This window comes from Chelonia mydas, chromosome 27 (assembly GCF_015237465.2).
Source record: "Chelonia mydas isolate rCheMyd1 chromosome 27, rCheMyd1.pri.v2, whole genome shotgun sequence".
Taxonomy (NCBI): domain Eukaryota; kingdom Metazoa; phylum Chordata; order Testudines; family Cheloniidae; genus Chelonia; species Chelonia mydas.
Window position 1 is genome coordinate 12659723 of NC_057860.1, and position 22795 is coordinate 12682517.

Sequence of the window (22795 nt, forward strand, 5' to 3'; positions counted from 1 at the left end):
TCACGTTTCTTTTATAAAACACTTTTATAAAAAAGGTTAGTGAACCACAAGAATGTAACTGCTTCCAACCCTCAGCAAAACTTGTGATCCAACTTCTATTCAGAGGGAACAACAATGGTATAACACATTTGAATGACTCATAATACCAGTTCTAGACAAATGAAAGGTTTAATCAAAACTGAAATACAAAAATAACAAGAGCAAAAACATACAGAATCTTACTATGAAACTCCTGTTAAAAAGCTCAGCAGTCATTGAAATAAGACATGAAACAAATGTCCTGCCCTCTTGTGGTCATTAACTATCTGGCACTACTTTTCCCAATAGAGATGTGAGCCCTCAGGTCCTGTTCAAATTCCCACTTAGTTAATTCCATTCTGCTTCCCTAAAATTCCATATGATAGTTCAGTTAGATAGAATATCCTACTTCACTCCCCTGACACAAACAGGGATGTCATGTGCTGTGCACCTTTAAAAAGCTTCCATATTCCACACCATAAACAGTGGTGGGTGAATGATTCCTACATGTATTTATCAGGTTATTAAGTTTGTTAAGCACTTTGGGATTAAAGGTGTTTCATATTAAATAATATAGTAAGTGGAATTATTATTAGATCTCATTACTGAAGGCACTAAAATGTCAGAAAAATTAATAAGTGTATATTCTTCACTGCATTTACATCATACCAAATGATAACAAAACATTATAGGCAAATGGATGGAATTCCACTGGTTTTGTTGTGTTCTAAGTCAGCAACCCTTTACTTAAAAGGAGACAAAAGGCAGCTCAAACTTTGCCTCATTAAGACAGCAACAAGACAGGGGTGAAAGAAAAGAAGAGTAGATTAGGAAAAGGCAAGAGAGCACGAGAGCAATGGAATAAAGTAAAGAAGATTAATTAGGGCATAAAGTAGTGATACAATTTTATTTACTGCAGCATTGTGGGACATTGCAAGAGATTACTGTGAGTTAAGTTGCTATTGCTCCCAAAGGAAGCACCAAAAAGTTACTGTGAAACACCAAATTAAGAACCAAGCCTACATTCTCTTCTACTGTTGATTTACAAAAGCTAGCTACTACACATTTTAAGAAACACCTTTCCCCAGTTTATCTTTTTCAACTCAGTGCAATGCAAAACTTTCCCCTTCAGAATTCACACGATCATATAATGCAAACACATAGCCAGTTGCTGCTCAGTGATGCTTACTCTACAGCAGTGTGCAGATTTTTGTGACATGAGGAGGTGTGGACACTGGAAAAAGGGAGTGAACCTGCTTCCTGTTGCTCTGCTAACCAAGGCAAGCCATTTTTCATTAGTTACTTCACACAGAGAGCTGGTGGTATTTGCTGAAGTTTCAAAACTGTACTAGCACATTTACCACTGGGGAGAAAGATATTTTTAATGCTGCTCTCAAAAAGAAGTAGCACAAAATGAGCCATATGGGCAGCTGTGTAAACTGGCATAACTTAATTGATTTCAATAGAGCTACTCTGATTTTCTATTAATAGAGCTACCCTGATATTCTATGATTCTATGATTTACACCAGCTGAGGATCTACCCCAATGTATATTCTATTCAAGAGATGAGGAAACACAAGCATAGTCATTACTGAGTGCAAGTTTAATTGAAAGGTGTGCCTACCAAGCTATATTCCTATTACTGGGTATCAGATCCACTTAACACACAACCAGAAAAAATGGCTAACTGAAATGGTAATTACAAACTGCTAAATACTACAAGTTTGGTGCACAGAAGTACACATTAGAAATCCGGCAGGAAGATGGGGAGTGGAACATGGAAAACTTTTGCCTGAACAGCTGTTCTCCCAAAATCCATGGAAAGGCCAAAGGCAGAACCTCTGCAACAGGAGCCATGGGGAAAGGTCTCAGGTAAGTTTTAGGAGTCAGGGGTATGGTTTGTTCATATATATTCATATTTGTCCTGGCAATTGAAACTGCACATACCCACACAAATTATTTACACCAGTGGTTCTCAACCTGCAGCCTAATTAGCGCACAGCTGCGGCCCATCTCAGCTGTGTGCTAAAGGCTGCAGGCTCCAGGCTCCCAGCTGCCCTGCCACGCAGCGGGCTCCAGGCAGCTAGCTGCCGCACGGCCCCGCATGGCAGGGCTCGGGGTCCGGGCAGCCAGCTGCTGCTCAGCCCCGCACAGCAGGTCCAGGGTCCTGGGGCCCCGCATGGCGGGCGTTGGGATCCCTGCCCAGCTCTCCACTCCTGGCCCCACTCTGTGGAGGTGTCTCTGGGCAGAGGGCACGGAGCATAGGGGTTTGTGCGAGGGTTTAGTTGGGGGGCACTGTGGTTCTCAACCTGCGACCCAGATAACACTTTGTGGGCTGCATATTAAATAGGTTGAGAACCACTGAGTTACACAATGGGGCCACTGCTGGTCAGAATGTGATACATAATCTTTTAGAGCCATTTACATGATGGGCCAGAATTTGGCCTACAGAAAGTGTGAGAGTCTGCAGTGTCACCAGAGGAGTGAACAGACAATTTAATAGTTTTTCTTCTCAGTAGACTTTTTCATAGAAATGAGCCTAGGCTAGCCTGTTGGTTTACATCTCCTTATCCCTCCTTCCTGAGGAAATGAAAAATCAGCACCCTTCTGAGAACTCTGTTTCCCAAGAAATCACAAAACTGTCCTGGCAGATTTTTCCTCCTGCACATATAGTTCAAGAAGTCACAAAAGTCAAGTCAAGGTCGGACAGACTGCTGCTGCAAACATGCCACTCAGGAATAAAAGGGAGTGAGTGACTCATGCTTTTTTCACATATTACCCAACATCATCGCTGTAGTAGAGGTTCTAGAGAAACAGCATGTTTCAGAACTCGATTACTCTATATCACTAAAAGAATGTCCCCAGTGCCCCCAACCTTACCCCCCAAAACACTTCTTCATACCACTGTGTCAGCTTGCACTGTTAATAAACTGTATCAATGCAGCATTACAATAGAATAAAAAGGGCTCCGTCCTGCAAGGTGCTGAGCCAAAGCACTTCAGCTCATGCTTAACTTTAACCACATGCTTAAGTTCTAATGAAAAGTTCAACACGTGCTTAAGTGGTTTACTGAATCAAGGATTAAGTTCTTTGCTGCATTGGGCAAGAGTGTTTAGCACCTTGCAAAATCACACCCCCAGTGAATTATGATGACAAAAATCTGAGGCTGGTCTCAATACCAAAAAGAAGAGCTAAAGAACTTGAAAAGCATTTTAGGAATCACAGTATGGCCTGCAAGGCCTAATCCCCAAGGCCAAAATTTTCAAATCTGGGTACCTAAAGTTAGAGTCCTAAATCCATAGTTAGGTGCCTAAGAAAAAGCAGCTTGTTTTTCTGAGGTGATGAAAGTTGACAAATTCCCACTGAAACCAATGGGTGCTATAGGTGCTCAGCACCTTTGAAAATCAGGTCACTTTTATTTAGATGTCTATATTTTTTACTTAGGAGCCTACCCTTTGGTACCCAGATTTGAAAATTTGGGCCCAGAATTTCAAGAAGCATCTTTAGTACCCCTCTGTGCAGGGTGCAGATCAGACTATATGAAAATGGATTGCTCAAGTTCTGGCAGATGATTTCTATCACTATCCTCTTCCTTTCTCTTCTCCTGTGAGTGTGAATGTAAATTACCACAGAGGCCAGTATTTGCAACAGAAAATGTATATTAAGAAAAGTAAACATCTTGTACCACATATATCCCTCTGGAAAATTTATGATTAAGGCATAACTGCAGGCTAATTAAACTCCTGCGCTCAAATGCAACTTCATATAGTGCAAAATAAATAACAGGACCTGCCATCAAACTCAGATATACAGGATTATTTAAAAACTATACCTTTGATTGGTTAGCTATTTTAATTAGAATACCACAGTGTATAGTTTTTTATTCTCTAGTTACATATGAGGTAAGTATTATTACTAGTACTATATACCCATTTCAGCAGGCTACTTGACAAAAAGAAATGTGTTTTAAACTTATTTTAATTTCTGCAGAAAACATCAGGCATATTTTAGTACACCAGTGGTATAAACTAGAGTCAAATATTTTTCTGTGATAATTTGTTTATAATCTCATTTTGAAAGCTCAAGATTCAGTAAAACTGAAATGAAATGAAAGCAATTTTATAAACATTCATTAAAGAAAACAACAAATTATAACAGACCTTGCTATCTAAGATTTCCAATTTGCCAAACATTGATTTGATAAAATTAAATCCAAAGTAAATTCTATGGAAATGTATTGTGGCCATATTTTTTTTAACCAGAGCAAGAAAAGGGGTTGACCCTATCATTCATCATTCAGATTGAAATTTTTAAAAATGACTTTCAAAAATTCAGTAATTTTCTGTCTTTGGGCTCTATTCTGCAGTGCTATATGCCTCTGCAAGGAGATACTGAGCACTTTCGACTTCCATTGACTACGATGGGGGATAAGGTACTCAGCCCCTAACAAGATGAAGCCCTCTGATTCTTCCCCAGTAAAACCCTGGTAGAAAGGTTTTCACACACACATACAGCTCCAAAACAAAAGCCCCCATAAAATGTATATTTATTAACCATGCAAACACTAACACAAACAAGTACACAAAATACAGTATGAATTCAGATCTATTTGTCATTTACCTAATTGAACAATTTCTCTTGTTTATCAAATACATATAATCAGTAAGTAGAAGCACAGCAGGAAAGCAGAAGTTACCTTATTTAAATACACGATGGACTAGAAAGGGCCCTTCAAAACAAGTACTGCTATTGTACCTGTTGGTTACCAGCCCTCACACAGTTAACTGCTGCATGTGAAAAGACTTTTTATTCTTACCAATAAATTTCTGAGGCATTGAACTTTTTCGCTTTGCCACGTTGCTCGCTAACCTGTCCAGCACGAGTGCTCTTTCAGTCCCCATCTCTGCTTTGATGTGCCTTGCCTCCACGCTTGCTAGTTTGGAAAATGTGAAAAGAAAACACACGTAGGTTAAAAAAAAAAAAAAAAAGGAAGAGATGAATGGTTTAATCTCCGGAGTTTGCCACAGTAACTGGAAGGAAACAGTTTGGAGATCTGATGTAAACTTGTTTTGTTGTTTTTCTGTTGTTCTTGTTCTTTGCGTCTTGGGCACCAGTTGCGGTCAGTGGAACCAAGCACAGAAACGCACACAAATCTTGCAGTCTTAAGCTCGTGCAGGAGAGCATAACCCATACAAAACCAATATCTTCATTAGCAAGAGGAAGTGTAAAATAAACAGGCTGGACGTGGTTGGTTACAAAATACAGATGGAGATATAAGCCCTGCTCGGCTTTCCTTTTGATTCTGAGTAACACTATGTGACAGCTGCAGACCAATATAATTCTTCAAGACAGCTTAAAAAAAGATACAATCCCTATGTTATATTATCAAAAAAGCTCAAGTATTTTAATAATACTGCTCAGAAACTGGGGTCGTTAGTAAGATAGCAACAAAGAAACATAAAATCTTTCTATAAATTTTACATTTTTTAAAATAGTCTTACAATACTGTCTTCCATTCCCAATTTTTTTCCAGATTCTAGAAAAAGTCTGTTATCTAGTCTTAAATTTTTTCTGTTTGTTACAACTGAAATTCACTGTGCACTCTCTATGCATCACTTTCAGTATTATTATTAGATATTCAGAGCTATTTAAAACTATTTAAACTGCCTAGAATTTCTGAAATTTAAACACAGTTGGTGTGTGTCTGTTCTATGTACCATTCATCTAGTGCTGTAGCTCTAGCATTTTCCAGAGTAAGACCCTAGCTGTACAAGCCGGGGCTCACTGTCACACATTCAGCTGTGAATGCTCTCAACCTCATCAAATTATGAACTGGACCAGCCATGACTACTTGTTTGTCACCTCAACCCAGTACTGCCAGTCTCATTCTGATTTTAACTGCTCTAGCTCCCAAATTCTTGTTTTCTCCTCAGGGACAGGTATTATTATTAGTGATATGTATTAGAGCACCACTAAGAGACAATAACCAAGATTAGGGTCACACCGTGGTAGAAACTAAACAAACATATTAGAGACAGACTGTGCCCCAAAGAGCTTACAATCTGAATGGACAAGATGGACAAAGGGTGGAAGGGAAGTAACTTGCCCAAGGCCCCACAGCAGGTTGGGCTGTGGGATGACCTCACTGTAAATGGACAATTTAAATGTTATAAAATTTCATGTGGATACCATAAGCTTTGGTGTCTTGCCTAGACAGGAGAGAAGTCTTATCATAAATGGAGGATACATAAACATTTCATGCTGCAGACCAATTAAGTGCAGTTTATAAAGTATTAGACCTAATTAATCTATTTGCTAAAAATACAGCAGTAGAAATAATGTAAAATATGGCTGTGATAACAAAAGTGCACAATCATTCTCCTTTAAGCTACTGTGCAATATTTTTCTGACATTTAAAAATAAGTTAAACCTTAGATGTTTACTGTTACTAATATTGGATGTATTTTAATCAGTACTAACCATGACCCACTAAACCTCAGCCATTATTTAGTTTGTCAGTGTTTGTACAGCGTTTTGAAAATGTAAAGTGCTTCACAAGTGTTAAGTATCAAACTGCTCCTGCCATGAAATCTAGCTATATATATGACTCAGAATGGATGGAATAAGTGGGTCTGTATCTCCATTGTGTTACTCTGGTTTTATGCAGGTGTATCTCCATTGATTTACATGATAAATCAGGCCCACAAATGAACACATTCACAGTGTTTTAAAGGTAATAATATCTTGCCTTTATATTGTGGTTATTTTTAATCCAAAGGATCACAACATGCTAAACAAACTTAAGAAAATATACATACTATAAACAGAGATCACTATATCATCAGCTAAAATGCAGCTGCCTCTGGGGTGAAAGAGTATACAAACACAACATAGCAGTTGAAGTGAGAAAGTGAAGAATACCAGAATCAGTTGAAACTGCAAGAGAAAGTTAAGTAGACAAAATTTAATTATCCAAGTTGCATTTTGGCCAGTATCTTTGGGTTAACTCTTGCAAAACGTGCAATGGGATCTTTAATGTCAGCTTACATTTCATCCAAAAGCTGTCACATACAGCAACACAATACGCCCTAGCATCATGCTGGGGCATTTGGTTTGATACTAATTCAGGGGGAAGAGCACCCACTACTAAATCCCCAATACCACTCCATATGGCACCCTTGGTTATCTTTGGAGGTCTCCTATCCAAGTTCTGAATCATCCTAAACCCAGTAAGCTTTAATTTTGACAGGATCACTGTACAAGGCAGTTTGCTATTAATAATAAAAAGAAACTCAGCAACCCTCATCTGTCCTGAACAAAAACAAGTTAGGTATTATGTTTTCAACTATGGTCACTTTTTATACCCAGAAGCTTTTCACTGGAATGAAAAATATCAATGCAAAAGAGGGCACAATAAATATGTGATAACAGTACTGCTTACTTGTTTATTTCTTTCCTATTCACAGCTCTTTGTTTGCTTTTTCGATTTTCTTTTATTCCTCCTACACCTCTAAGTTTTTCCTAGCATCCTCTCATCAGTTGTTGTTGCTGTTGTTTTTTAATATACATTCTCAGAGCTACTTTATATATCTATTGGTAGAACTCTAGGAGCAAGAAACGGTGAATACAAGATGTTTCACTCAGCCCAAGACCTATATTGGGAGTTATCCTTAGCATCTTGATGTCATATTGGTTTTATCAATGCCATTTATTTACCACTGATGGAACCTCACTACATTACAGTCTAAAATGGTAGACATGCAGCTTCCTGCTGGGTGACACTAATATTCTGTGCAGAGAAGAGATTGCTGAAGAGACACTAAATATTGACCTACATAGTATGTTCTGGGTCATCTGGAAATGTCAATTTTCTAGACTATTGTGTCTCATGATTTTAAGCTTTTCTTCTGCATGCTAGTAGCCCTTTGTTTTTAAGAAACTGCAAAATATGGGGTGCAAAATATATTTGCAACCTCTTCAAAATGTAGTTCTAGAAAAAACAATATGTTTGTTTCTGTAGCAGGGGCATACAGGCATAGGCGCAGCTGTCCCACACCTTATCAGTGTAGCTCTCCCTGTCTAAAGGCTGGCCTGAGATACTCCCATCTACCTGTTCATTCTTGTCTTTATTAATTAAATGGAATCATACTTAGCAGTTATGTAGCATTTTTCCTCATCCAAAGATCACAAAACACTTCTCAAAAGGTAGGTAAGTATCTTTATGTCCATTTTACTGATGAAGAAACGGAGGCTCAAAGAGGCAACGTGTCTTCTAAAGTGACTGCAATTGCAGTTGGTCAGTTTTTGCCCAGTCTTTAGGAATGGAACCCACATCTCCTGACTCCTACTCTGGTACTTTATTCACTTGATGTTCCAAGTAAAAACTGTCATTTCAACATGTAGTTAATAATATAATCTAAATACACCAGGCATCTTTTTTTGTTTTTGTTGTTTTGTCACTTATTGACCTAGGATGGCTCAGAAGGATCTGGATTTAAATCAGCAACCATCTGAACACTGATTTCTGAATGGCTTGACAGAGGCACAATGAAATGACAGATGACTTGCCCAAGGTTACATAGAGAGTAACTGAACAGTGTGATCAAAAACCTAGACTCTTAATGAAGTTATACTACTTTAGATTGTGATCCTGATATGTCAGTCAAATCAAATAATGTTGGCCATGGTTCATCTTTGGATGGGACAGCACCATAAAAATTCCCAAGGATGCTGCAGGAAGTGTTGGAGATTCATTAGGTATTATTCTTCCCTCTGAACCTTCACTAATCAATGCCCTAGCATGGTGTTAGAAACACTGAGGAGCTGTCTTTCAAGTGAAATGTAAAGCCAAGTTTCTGATCATGGCCTTCTACCCAAGAGTAGGACAGTGTTAGCTCTAGTGTCCTGACCATTTTCAACTAAACTCTCCCTGAAGTCGCAATTGGGTATGGCATTCTTCACTTAATATCTTAGACATCTATGTAGTGCTTATAAATGCTGTTGTCCAGTGTTTGCATTTCACGTGTAAGTGTATGTGCATTTCAGTGTCAGTCCTGTGTTTAAAAAACATTTTGGGATGAAAAGCATTACATACATGTGAGCTATTTTTCATGACTGAAACCACCAGTCTCTTGCTATAACCATTAGATTCATTATACTAATTTCTTAAGAGAGCAGTGTCTCTAGAAAGCTCTAGTGTCTACTACCATGCTGTAGAAATAGAAGGAGCTGGTCCTTTTCTTCCAGTCATGAACATTAATATTTTATCATTTGGGCTGTAATGAATTGTTTCCACAATGTGGTCTCTGTCACACTGTGACTATACTTTTTAGTGCATGTGGGCATCATTAGCAAACCCTGAAGTGCTAAATGAAGCTCAAATTAGAGGCATTGTTTCCTGTCTCATCTACTGTGTGGTCACTAAATAATGGAGAGTGGAACATAGAGGTGGGTTATTGTGCTAAGAAAACGGTGTGATCAGAGATTGTTATCAAGGACACAGCTAAGTTCTAACAATACTGTTACATAAAATCTTTTTTTTTTCAGCAATATTGTTACCATGCCACATTCTGAGCAAGTAGAATACTAAAATTAGGTTTCCATAATACATCTTGTATTCTGCTGCTGCTACTATTATTACTACTGTGTTGTGGTTTTTTCCAGTGATCTCAAAGAGCTTTACAAACAATAATTAAGCCTCACAACCTTCTGGTAAGATAGGTGCAGTAAATCATATTCCTGTTTTAGAGAAAGATAAACTGAGGCATTAAGAGGGTAAGACATTTACAGGACTCCCTGTCCCCTGATATTACTTATAACTTTTGGAATTCAACTTTAGATATATGGACTTTGTCCAGGAGTCATTAAAAAGAATAAATATTCTCCAAGCTTTGTAGAGAGCCTGTGTGCCTCAGGGAAATTATGTTTGTGTGTTTGTTTTTAGTTTATTTTTTAATAAAAGAAGGTTAACTTTTTCATTTAGAAGTTAGTAACAACCTACAACTGTTAGAGAAGGATGAGAAAAATATGGGATCTGCCTCCAGATTTTATCCTCCTGAAAGCAGCAGGAATAGGCTTGGAAATCAAAACATGGATCTATCTTGAGGAAAAACTTTATGAAGTATATTGTCTGCTCCTGGGGTCTATCTAGTTCCTCTCCAAGCCAGAGTCAATTTCTGGCTTTTACTCCAGAGAACATAGGTCTTGGTCTTACTCTGCTCTGGTTTTCATAAAAGACAGTAAATAGAAAAATCTGATCCATTTAAGTACAAATCAGAATATTCATCCAGTTCTGAGACTCAGGATAACATTTTCAAAAGGGCTGAAGTGATGTAGAAGCCTGAATCCCATTTTCAAAAGAGACTTAGGCACTTAGGAACCTAAACCTCATTGACTTTTGATGAGACTAAGGCACATAAATGCCTAAAATCACTTTTGAAAATGAGATTTAGGAGCCCAACATCTCTTAGGTATTTTTGAATATTATCCTGAATGTCTAAAAGTGTCAGAGCAACACTGTAATGTGTAATCCTTGAAGCACCATATGGAAATCATATAATTGTTCCCATGGATGATCTACATAATCACATGTTCCTATTACTATTATCCTCATCCTCCCCCTACAATTTCCTCCATGTATTTATTACACCTCTTTCCTGCACCTTGTCTTAAATTAGGGTGTAAAGCTCTTCTGGATAGAGACTGTCTTTTACTATGTGTTTTTGCACCTATTATAATAAGACCCTTGTATTACTGAGGCCTTCTGGACACCACTGTAATAAATAATAATCATCACAATAGCAGCAGCAGCAGGGTTACGGGTAAGAGGAGCAATGACATGACATTTCAAGATTTTGCTCTTGCTGTCTCAACCTGTGGGGAGGAAATGCCACACTGAGGTGGAAACTTCTGAAATGTTGACAAATGTAAGGTGAATCTTTTTGCATATCAGCCATTGTCATCAATGAACATTCTACTTGTGGAACGAGGGCAGAATATGCCATCTAATACAGTGCCTAACAGCAGCGAATTGAATAGAAATGCCTCAGCAAGATTGGAGTTCCTGTTTTTCATAAATCTTACAGTGCCACTAAAAAACATTGCAGCATTTTTTAAGCTGCGAGGCCTTAAAAGCAGAGTATACCGATACATAATGCTTGTACTGGAAATTTATATTTGCTCTATGACCAATTTACGCACTATTTTAGCACTGTTTATGGATAAGTGAAAAGTTGCCATTCTGAAGTGAGTACAAATGATGGGAACTACTATAATGCAGAAATCTACAGTAGGTATAAAGTTTCTGTGCCTCAATTTCCATGTGGTGGGCATCTCAATGTGATTGCCACCATCTGAGTGTACCTTGTAAGATAAAGCTGAAGTTATGGTATGTACAGGTTCTCATGAAAATCACAACTTGCTGACACGCTAAGTTAAGCATTTACTTTTACTGATACTCAACACATTTCTTTGTGTGCAAAAAGGAAAACACGCTATGAAGCACTAATTAACCTTGATAAATCATCATTTCCTGAATTTTTTTTTTGCACACTAACGGCCAAACCTGCAAGCAGCTCTGCAAGGTGGGGAGGAATCCTTGCACCCATTGCAGAGTCCTAATAAATCAATGGGGATTCATGAACGCAAGGGCTTACCTTTGTGGTGCTACTTGCATAAATAGGGTCTAAAATAGCTGAATATTTTTTCTTGATAGCCATATCCCTACAATGATTTTGTTATGTTTGAAGTGTCCATGTTAATTCTGTAACTTTATTATTTATTATTATTATTCACATAAAAGTATTTTAATCCTTATTTTTAGTTTTTTAATTTTCATATTTTATCAGAGTAAAACATGCACTTAAACTCTTTGTTTGAAAAGAAACATCTATTTCAAATTCAGAACCAAAAATGAGAGGCTTGATACTTTACATTCACTTTTCAAGGCAGGAAGTTCCTAGCTATAACAGCAGGAGAATGGGAGCCAGAATGCTGAAGTTTTCATAGATACTAAGGTCAGAAGGGACCATTATGATCATCTAGTCTGACCTCCTGCACAACACAGGCCACAGAATCTCACCCACCCACTTCTGCGAAAAACCTCTCACCTATGTCTGAGCTATTGAAGTCCTCAAATCGTGGTTTAAAGACTTCAAGGAGCAGAGAATCCTCCAGCAACTGACCCGTGCCCCATGCTAGAGAGGAAGGCGAAAAACCTCCAGGGCCTCTTCCAATCTGCCCTGGAGGAAAATTCCTTCCCAACCCCAGATATGATGATCAGCTAAACCCTGAGCATATGGGCAAGATTCACCAGCCAGATACTACAGAAAATTCTTTCCTGGGTAACTCAGATCCCACCCCATCTAACATCCCATCACAGGCCATTAGGCCTATTTACCATGAAATATGAGTTTTAGACTCATATCTGCTACTGACTAATTCGGTAAACTTTCAGCAAGTCACAACCTCTCTATGCCTGTGTAAAATGGGGATAATTATATATTTCCTACCTCATAGGGATGTTGTGAGGCTTAATTTATTTTATGTTTTGAAATTCTCTGATGAAAATAGCTATGAAAAGGGAGAGTATTATTGTTGTTACTTTTGCCACTGAAATATTTTCTGAAATCCAGTATTGGAGTAATGAAAAGGAAAACAGAAGTTCCAAACTATTATTGGAAATTAACTTTTAAATCAGGTGACAAAACTTCGCTTCAGAATAACTAAAGGAATTCAAGTCGCTGACCAATATAGACTACATGAATGTAAAATTAGTTTGCCTGCATTCACAAAAGGTTGTGTTTAATCATTAAACTACTTAGCCACTATCACAATATACATGACAGTTATTTTTATTTTGTTTCAATTTAGAACAATAAAAAGAACCTCTACTCTGGCTCTGAATGCTGTGTCACTTATTTAAAATTACAAAACTAAGCTCAATCAGTTGACCTCTTCTCCAAGTAGCAACTCATAATCAAATACTAATACCCATTGCCTTTGCCTATACCTCAATTTTCCCATTTCCTTTCAAAAGCCAAGTATAACATATGGGCCCCCTTCAGCGTGCCCTTAAAGTGGGCAAATGGAACATGGATTCTTTCTGTTCACATAAATATGCATATTTCTATCTCCTTGTTTATTATTAAATATTTCCCATCGAAACTTCTCTCTACATTAGAGGCTGGTCCATCAAGAGTGTCAGGATCCCCACCCCATTTCCATCCCCTAGCCCCATACTTTTGCAGTTTGAAACACTTACAAATTCTAACTAATATTTGCTGATACCATCATAATCAATCTACTGAAAAATAGTTCTGAATGGACTAACACATGCAAACAATTGCTGTAATGAAATACCAGCAGCAACTCATCCAGTGAAATAAACCACATAATAGTACTAGTGTAGTACTAATTTAATTTAATGTGGGTGTCACCTACAGAAATGCTGTGTATGAAGAATTCTGGATGTTTTATTGAAAGTAACAGTGAAATAAAAAAGTAATTAAAATAAAAGCATTCTTTAACTAGCTGCCTGAGGGATACATTAAACTAGACCTTTTTATGAGATCTGCAGCCCCTTAGGTTACTGCAAATGATTGTAGTGAAAACTGTTTTCAGGCTGCAAATTAACAGTTTGCCAGATGCCCTTTTAAAGGCACTGTAACATACAAAGACAAGCACTGTAATCTGATAAACTTACCAGCCTCACACATGCCAGTGCTCTGCAAGTAAGTACGACAGCGCTCTTTATGCTCCTCTAATGAGCTTCTCTGCTTGTAACTCCTTCCACAAAACTCACATTTGTAGGGCTTCTCCACTAGAAAGAAAAGATGGCAGGATAAAATAACCACATGAGACTGATGATGCCTTCCTGGCATATGAGCACATAATTACTGATAACTCTCAATTTAACACTTGGGGAATGCCTTAAATTCCTATATAATTGATAACTATTATTATTATTAATTATTATTATTATTATTATTACTATGAAATCAAGGTTAACTAAGGGTGAAATTCACCCTGGTATGGAGGGTCCATACATGGCCCTCTTCCTTACTTAAGTCCAGCAGTGCCCTACTACAGTGATGGAATATCTGTCAGAGAGCTTCTGCACTGCATGCAGCTGAAATTTGTGTCAAGTAGGCTGGAAAATAATGGGCCAACAGGGGAAGACCAAAGGGGTTACTGGACCTGGATTTGCACAGATTCATATATCCCTATCTGATATCATGACTGCAGAGGGGCTGTACTGGAACCCTGCAGACTGCTCACAGGTCAGGGTCCAGATTCTGTTCTCACCCAAACTCTGCAGATCAATCAAATCTGTGGTGTATGGGATATAAATTCATCCGATGAAGTGAGCTGTAGCTCACGAAAGCTTATGCTCAAATAAATTTGTTAGTCTCTAGGTGCCACAAGTACTCCTTTTCTTTTTGCGAATACAGACTAACATGCCGGCTACTCTGAAACCTGTCACCCTAGGATAGTAATTTTATGTTAGTAAATTTATAAATAATTGCTAAAATATGCCTGAGATTTTCTAACTAGGCACAGTTTTAACAAAATGAATACAGCACTTTGCATGGCAGATTTTTCCTGGTAGAATATAAAATAAATATGCAGTAGATACATATCTGTTGATACCATGCTAACATCACTAATGTAAATTATCATCATTTAATTAGCATGTTGCTTTTAAAAGATCTAATCAGAAATTATCTTCTCCCTCTTGGAAGAATAAAGAGTCTCCCTTTGTTCATCCTTAGCATGTCAGAACTGTTCAGTTATCCTTAATGCATTTCATATCCTAAAACTGTAGGAGGCAGGGCTCTTAGGATCAGAGTTTCATAAGTTAGCCCCCACATTTGCAGAATCAGGAACAAAACCTAGGAGCTCTGATTCCTAGTACCCCACTCTAAGCACTAGCTTCTCTTAGCATAACCCCCTAACGTAGAGACACTACACTTGTGTGAAACGGGACTTGCACCATTGTTACTTAACCTGGTAATTTATAGGGGTGAGGCCCTGTCTACACACAAGCTTGTACTGATTTACTTAAACAGGTTTAGTTAAAACAGTGGAAGCCCTTGTGTGGATGCTCTTATTTCAGTTTCAGAGTGGCTTATTTCAATGTAGGTTAAACATGTTCCTAATCAATTTAAAATAAACTGAAATAAACCTGGTTTTAACTGAAATAAAAGTGTCCATACAGCCTTTACACTGCTTTAATTGAATTAGTCTAAAATGCCCCTTAAGTTAAACTAGTGCCACTCTATGTGTAGACAAGTTCTAAAGGCACATAGGTGCAAACCCCTTCTTGAAATCAGTACAACACATATATATTGGGGGTTTGCACTCTATACCAGTACAACTTCCCCCTGTTTCCCCCCCGCAAAAAAAACTCCAGTATAGTTAGGACCTTTGTTTATGTATTTAAAGATTTTAACATCTTTTAATTAGTCACTAACAGGCTTCTCAGAACAACTTTAATCACAAACAGGTTCCGATTGTAAGGTTACTAGTTCACATATTGTTTTGCGGCTGTGCCAAAGAGGGTTGCTGCATTGTTGATTAAGATGTGTTTGACACATGATGTTTTTATGTGAGTCCTGATGGGGACATGTAGTTTTGTTGATCTGGGCAAAGTCAAATCAGAATCTTGTTTATCCATGTAAGATAATCTCATTTTTAACTTTCAGAGTAGCAGCCGTGTTAGTCTATTTGATTCTTTGTACGGTTAAACTTTTTTTCTGCATATGGTAGTACATAGATAGTATCTGTCATTCAAAATCCTTTTTTTCTAAACCTCTGTGTAATACATTAAGGACATATAAAAATAAAAAGGAGTAAGTGTGACCTGATTGCTAAAGAGCAGGACTAGGAATTAGAACGTATGGGCTCTATTCCTAGGTTTCTGAGTGACTTGCAGTGTTGGGACAAGTCACCCCCAGTTTTGTGCCTCCATTTCCAAATCTGTAAGAGGGATATAATATTCTAATGGGATATTGAAAAAATTAATGAACATTTGTTAAACTCTTTAAGATATTCAGATGAAAGGCACTAAAAAGGGCAAGTATTATTTGGTAGTTGAGTGACACCAGCCCTGGGTATTCTCCTGGGGCCATTCTGATGATACAGGATAGGATAGCTCTAATAGACAAGAATGAGAGAAAGCCCTAGTGGAGTATAGTTCACTGCAACTATAAAAACTGAGGGTCTGATGGCATGGCCACATCTCCTAATGGAGAGGCCATACCTAGATGTTATGCAGTACAAACAAGTGGAGTAGCTGGGTCTCTCTCATAGTACTCTCTCCTGAAAGTAAGGCTTCCTACAGCCTTTTCCCTCACTAGCACATCCATGCAGCAAAGAGCAGAACTGAGCCCCTAGGTGGAATATACCATATATAGAACTAGGGGTCATTGCTAATTGTTAGGTCTCCAGAATCCAACTGCCAGATTAAACCTTATGGATTAACCCTTTCTATTTTCCACAACTGATGTCCTAGTGACACACATTTACAACACCTAAGTGTCTCTGTAGGCACTTACCAGAATGTGTCCTTAAGTGACCAGTTAGTGCATCTCTCCTTTGGCAGGCATAGCTGCAAAGATGACATTTAAAAGGTTTTTCCCCTGTATGTAGTTTAATGTGGCGGAGGAGGTTACCCTTCTGAGTAAAGGAAGCTCCGCACTGATTACACTGGAATGGCCGTTCACCTTAAAATGACATACAAAAAAAAAAAAAGGACATTTAATATTTATATGGATATCACCTCCAGCCCCTCACCCTTTCCTTTTTGGAGGAGTAAAGAATGAGATACTGGATCAAATTCTGTCCTGGGACACACACACCACTCCTGTTAACCTCAGTGGAAGTTACTTGTGAATTTGGCACAATGTGTCCGTTTATGAGAAATATTCCAAATGTATAGTTTTTCTGTGGACTGGAAATAAATGTTCTTGAGGAAGTTGATTCTAATATGTTGAGAATTTTCAGGGGAAAAAAAACCTTTTTAATTCTTCCCAGTCTGTACCTAATATGATAGTTGACTTTGTGTTAAGGTATGGTACAAAGAGAAGCATGACATACAAGCAAGATGCAGCAACCAGCAAAACAGCTTGACTCCTGGTTTTTGACTGACTAAGTATTTACGTGACGAAGTGCTAGTGCCTTTCATCCAAAATTCTCAAAACACTTCACAAACATGCTTTTACAAACATTCAACCCTGATGAGACATGTAAATATTATTGTACTCATTAGGCAGATGGGTAAAGAGAGGCACAGAAAGATTAAGTGACTTGCCCAAGGTCATATTTGCAGGTTCAGGAACAGAACAAAGAGCTGTGATTTCTGCTACCCTTTTAATCACTAGACCACACTCAAATCATATGCTATCAAAATGTAGCTCTTTTAAGGATAATATAGGGATATTTACCAGTGTGGCTACGCTTGTGAACCATCAAGACATTGAGGCTAATGCAGGCTAATCCACAGACATCGCAGTTCATCTTTCCACTAGTTGGCCTGATGTTGTCATATGAACCAGAATGTCTCTCCAGTTTAATGCTCTCGTATTCATTATATTCTCTTGGATAGCTGTAAGGTATTTCAGATTCTTCTGTATTTTCCATAGGCTCTGAATTCAAAGCACTCTCTTCTCTTTCATTGTATTCACCCTTCACTTTAACCAAGTCATCTGCAGGTGAACAATAAAGCACAAAATGAAAAATTATGTTAGAAGCTATAATGTCTCTCTAAAACAAATCCACATCAGCTAATTTAATATAAAAATGTTTAAAATAACTCTGCATGTTTGACGTAAATCCACAAAAATAATGAAATACAGTTAAGACATCAGTCCTCATGGATCTTGCATTTATAGTGATAATCTTAAAGAAATAATTATTATAAAAATTATACATATTAATTATATTTTGGGGATATTTTGCTTCTATGTTATATAAATATATAATACACCATATATCAAATTGTTATTATGTTATATATACTGTACAATATATAAAAGAAAATATTTGTTCACATAATACATAATTAGACTATAGAGATTATTGCCTCAGGGTGTCTGTCCTTGAGGCCAAGAATGCAGGGGATTCTTGTCCCTTCCTCTGAAGCATTTGGTGCTTGCCACTTGACTAGATGGACCACAGGTGTGATCCAGTATTTAATTCTGCTGTTCCTATATTGTAATGTGAGGAGAGACCCTTTTAATTTAATTCTTCTCAACAATCCTCATCAGGATTTTCACTAATTATCACTTCAAACAGCAACTTCTATCCAAGGATCTCAAAAGCTTTTAGAAGCATCCATTAATTTCCATTAAAATTGCAAAGAGAACTCAGGGGTCAATTTCCTCCCCAAGATATTTGCTAACAGTCTGACAAATATAGCACGTGTCTGACAAATAATTCAGGTAGCCCTGATTATCAGCATCCTGCCCTATTGGTAGGCCATACTTGGTCTCCTTCTCCTAAATGTCCCTGGATAGGCTCCTGGTCCTTTGAGTTCCCATTTTTTCTGGGTGGCTAATGAAGACAGCCTCTTAGGTTTTGGTTAGAAAATGACCCTACTGGCAAGATGGGACAATGGTGCAAGTAGCTAGCCATTTGCAAATAATAACCCCTCACTCAGGAGACAATGCTCCAGGAGTAAAAACATGAGGAGACTGACCATTCTCTTAGAGATAAAATATATAATTTCCTGTTTGAAAGTATTGCACTCCTGGCCACCTGCTCCTTTCCAGAAATGAGGGTTAGACAGTTAAATATGGCCTTCCTGCTAAGCAAGGTGCTTGCCCTTTCTCTAATGTATAGAACATGGACTATCAAAACTGCATTATCTCTGGATCTGATAAAGAAACCACATCAAATGCAGAGAAAAAACAATTGGTGCCAGTGAAAATGAAGTGACAGAATAAAAAAAAAGTGAAAAAATAAAAATCAAGCCATAAACCCTTTCATGAAGTCAAACTTCTCAGCTGAAGTATGGAAGAAAAATACTCCTTTGTCCTGAATACTTGCAGTGAGCTCAGGCATTTATATGGGCACCAAGTATGCTTTTGTCTAAGAATATAACCCTTTCTCACTAGGGCGCAATTTTCTGCCTGTGGCCTTACTTCTGGCTTAAAGTTGTGGGGATGAGGGGGGGAGCAAGTGGCTGTGAGGGTCCTGGTGGTGAGGAAAATTCCAGGAGGTCTCCCTCAGTTTTTCCCTTAGATGATTCTGTCAGAAGGAAGTGTGTTTCTTTCCCCTTTCCTCTCTGTGAGCGGGGAGGTTGGCACTCAGAGCCCACAGATCACCCAAGGATCCAGACCGGTCTTGGGTAATGGTCCACCAGAGGTTAACCTACACAGGTACCTTATTTCTCCTTATCTGTTTCAGGAGTAACCCTGCCTCCCTATCTACCTCCTGGACAGTGCATCTCCTTTGGAGTCACAACATGGACAGCTTTCAGAGTAGCAGCCATGTTAATCTGTATCCGCAAAAAGAAAAGGAGTACTAGTGGCACCTTAGAGACTAACAAATTTATTTGAGCATAAGCTTTCGTATGTATGTAGCTCACGAATGCTCAAACAACACTGACAGCGTTTCCCTGCTTGAAACTATTGCTGCCCATTCCCATGCCCCCAAATAGGGGATTGTCCAGAGCAGACAGGGCTCAAGCAAAAGTTAGTGTAGCCTCTAGTTGTATAACTTTGCACAATACTGACTGCTAGTTGTTGGGGGGAATGTTAAACAAAACTCTTTTCCACACAGATTTATTTTTTAATAAAAGAGGACAATCCTTACAAAATAATTCATCAGGTCCTGTACAATGTGTTAAAAGAAAGTGCACATTGCAGCTGCACCTTGCTGATACCTTCAGAAATACGTTTAAATTTCCGCTTACTAATTAATGTTTTACCTGTCATCTGTATTAAATGCGGCTGCTTAGGGGAACAGGCTGGTCTTAACCTCTGATGTAGAAGACTTCTCTATAGTTTTATCCTTTATGTTTCCCACCACAAGTTCATGGTTCACATCTTTTTACTCTTTAGAGAAATATACCAATGTTCGTGAATAATATACATGTGTTTTGTCCCTGATTTCCACTGGGACAGATGAAGCAGACTGATATAGTTTGGGCTATATTTCATGGTTCCACCATGGAAAATAACTGTGTTTTGCTTTTTCCTTATTGCACACTGTTTGCAATGTTTTTGTTTTCTGATGATAAATGAGAAGGATGCACCTGAGTTCTGATCAAGGCCCTCCCCCCTAAATCATCACTACCACTCCAGCTGTCGGTGATATCCCACCAAAGCTTGAGTGCTTTTCAGTTTGCATGTAGGCGTTAAAAGAACCTCAACGGAAAACTGCAGCTACTGACAACTAAAAGATAGCAGAAAGCAGAACCTATTAGGGAAGAGTTATTTCATTTTGAGTGAATGTTGGTATAGAAATATTACCTTAAGATGTTGGCCATAATTAAGGGGAAAGTAGTGCTACCAAAGTATCTCAGTGTGCTTGTGATAGGCGAAGGGAACAAGTGGCAATATTTATGCCATTTTCCCAAGGAAAAAAAAAGAAATGGCCTAGGAAAAGTAAGTCAATAATTGATCAAGTGGTAGTAGAGGTCTGCACTGTCATGCAGGAGACAAATTCAATTTCTAGTCCAGGCCTTTTTGCTTTGCAAGCTGGCAGGCATAGGGAGCCCTATGGAATCATAACACTAATGGTCGGGTGGGAATGCTTCATGTTGCATAAAGAGAGATTTTGACAGGTTTGGAGAGTACCCAGTCTAGTCCTCCTCAGCCAAAAGGAGAACGCACAGAATTGTGGAGGAGAATTAAAGTGAGGAAAGACGAGGATATTCTTAAAGGGCTCACTGAAGTACATATAGGAACCACTTGGTTAAAAAGATAAGAATTATTGCCTCTTGTGTCTAAGAATTATTGTCCCTTACGTGTTCAGGAAAGAGAAGAGGTTAATAGAGAAGAAATAATTAATCTGTCCTGGCCTGGGTAACTACTTTTTGGGGCCTTCCTGAAGACAATACACACAGCAGAAAGGATCTGGTAGATTTTACACAACAAAGTGGTGGTGTGATACATTAGGGCTGATGCACATGGTTTCATTTCCTGGGGTGATGATCATGAGATGAAAGACATACTCCAGAGTAATATTTTTGTTTCACCTGAAACACTGTAAAAACAAAGGGTTCTGGAAAAGATCCAAAATATAAAGCTGTGATGGCAACATCAGACTGAGTCACCACAGAAACTCTGCATATGTATGCTCTGTAAATTCAAGAATAATAATAATACACAGTCAACAACAGCAAATAATTAAGAAAAACAAGTGTGTTGTCTTGACTATACTCTCTAATAGGAATTCTCAGGGGAACAGCCTTCAATTGCCATTCTTAATCCAATTCCTTGACATCAAACACAGGGAAAAGAATGTGAGTTTTGTGCTGTTACTGAGCAAAGTTTGTTACTGAAGTTACAGAAGACAGAAAGATTAAGAATCAGAAGCCATTAAAGGCAACAGCACAACAGGGTGATGTTGCTCAAGTATTGTACGAGGAGTGGGGTCATAATAATGAAATCCTCGACACATGCAAAAAGTCAAATGGATAACAAAAGAAACTTAATCATCTTAATGTGGCGTTTTAACGATGCTACTGATTTGCTATGCCAATTCTGAGATAATGAGCCCCCTAATGCTACAGATGTTCAGCCAGACTTAAAAAAAAAGAAAAAGAAAAAGCTTTTCTTGTATGCCATTTCCTAACTATCCAATTAAACAAATTGTGAAAGCATCTAGATAGTTTACCAGATTTTGACAGCTGTTCATAGGATTTAGAAGCTTGGAGCACTAAAGAACAAAAACAAGTCTCTCTCTCTATATATATATATAGAAGGAGTAGAATGTTTTGTGACTACCTGTACCTGACTGATATTAACTGATGAATTGTTACATACAGTATGCAAATGTCTCCACAAACTGTTCCTAGAATTGTGAGTAGAAGAGAGAATTGTGAGGTACTAAAACTACTCTTTGCCATCTCACAGAAAGTGAGATTTTCTAGCCTATGCTGGCAAAATAACACAGTTGCATACCACAAAACTGAAGAAGTCATAAGAGTTTACATATTAAAGAGAATTCACAATCCTGAATGTCTATGAAAAACTCAGCAATCACTACGCAATGAACATAACGCAATGTGTACATACTGTAATTCTATAACATGGCAACCATTTTTAATCCTGTCAAATGAAAGGGTAAACAAAGAAGAAAAATCCATAATCAAATATTTGAGGAGATGCACACAGTTCATCCAATAACAAAACCTTAGATAAATTACTTCTTTTCTTTCCTTTCCATGTTTTCTTAAGATTCACAAAAGTGTTAAATTACATGTTCATTAAAAATTTCAATAACGATTACAAAAATATTTTTCAGTATATTTAGTACTGGAGAAAGGTGCCAGGCAGGCAGCTTGCAATTTAGGCCAGGTCTAAACTACAAGCACTTTGCCAGTATAGATATAAAATTTTTATTAAAGTTAATGTTAAAAATTATATAATACACAGGTTAAGAAAAGAGTGTCTGTACATCTGGGTATAGTGCATAGATTATCCACAAATACAATGTTTGTTTAAAAGTCATAAGATACCTATAGTGCATAATCAGCAATAACCCAAATTTAGGTGAAAAAATTTAACAATACAGTTTAAATATTAGCATCCAAGTATTTGAGTACAT

At 37.9% G+C, this 22795-nt stretch overlaps 1 protein-coding gene across 5 annotated transcripts in view; it reads right to left on the minus strand.

The window, feature by feature from the left end:
* Positions 1-22795, minus strand: part of IKZF3 (IKAROS family zinc finger 3) — a 65515-nt gene that overhangs the window by 5919 nt on the left and 36801 nt on the right. For 3 of the 5 annotated variants that reach the window (XM_043536768.1, XM_037886936.2, XM_007061967.4), the window contains 4 exons: positions 17464-17724; positions 16576-16743; positions 13722-13838; positions 4836-4952 (listed from right to left, as the gene is read on the minus strand). In XM_043536768.1, coding sequence (XP_043392703.1) covers positions 4836-4952; positions 13722-13838; positions 16576-16743; positions 17464-17724 — 663 coding nt within the window. The remainder of the gene's footprint in view (positions 1-4835; positions 4953-13721; positions 13839-16575; positions 16744-17463; positions 17725-22795) is intronic. The other 2 variants (XM_043536769.1, XM_037886938.2) reach the window with 1 other exon arrangement.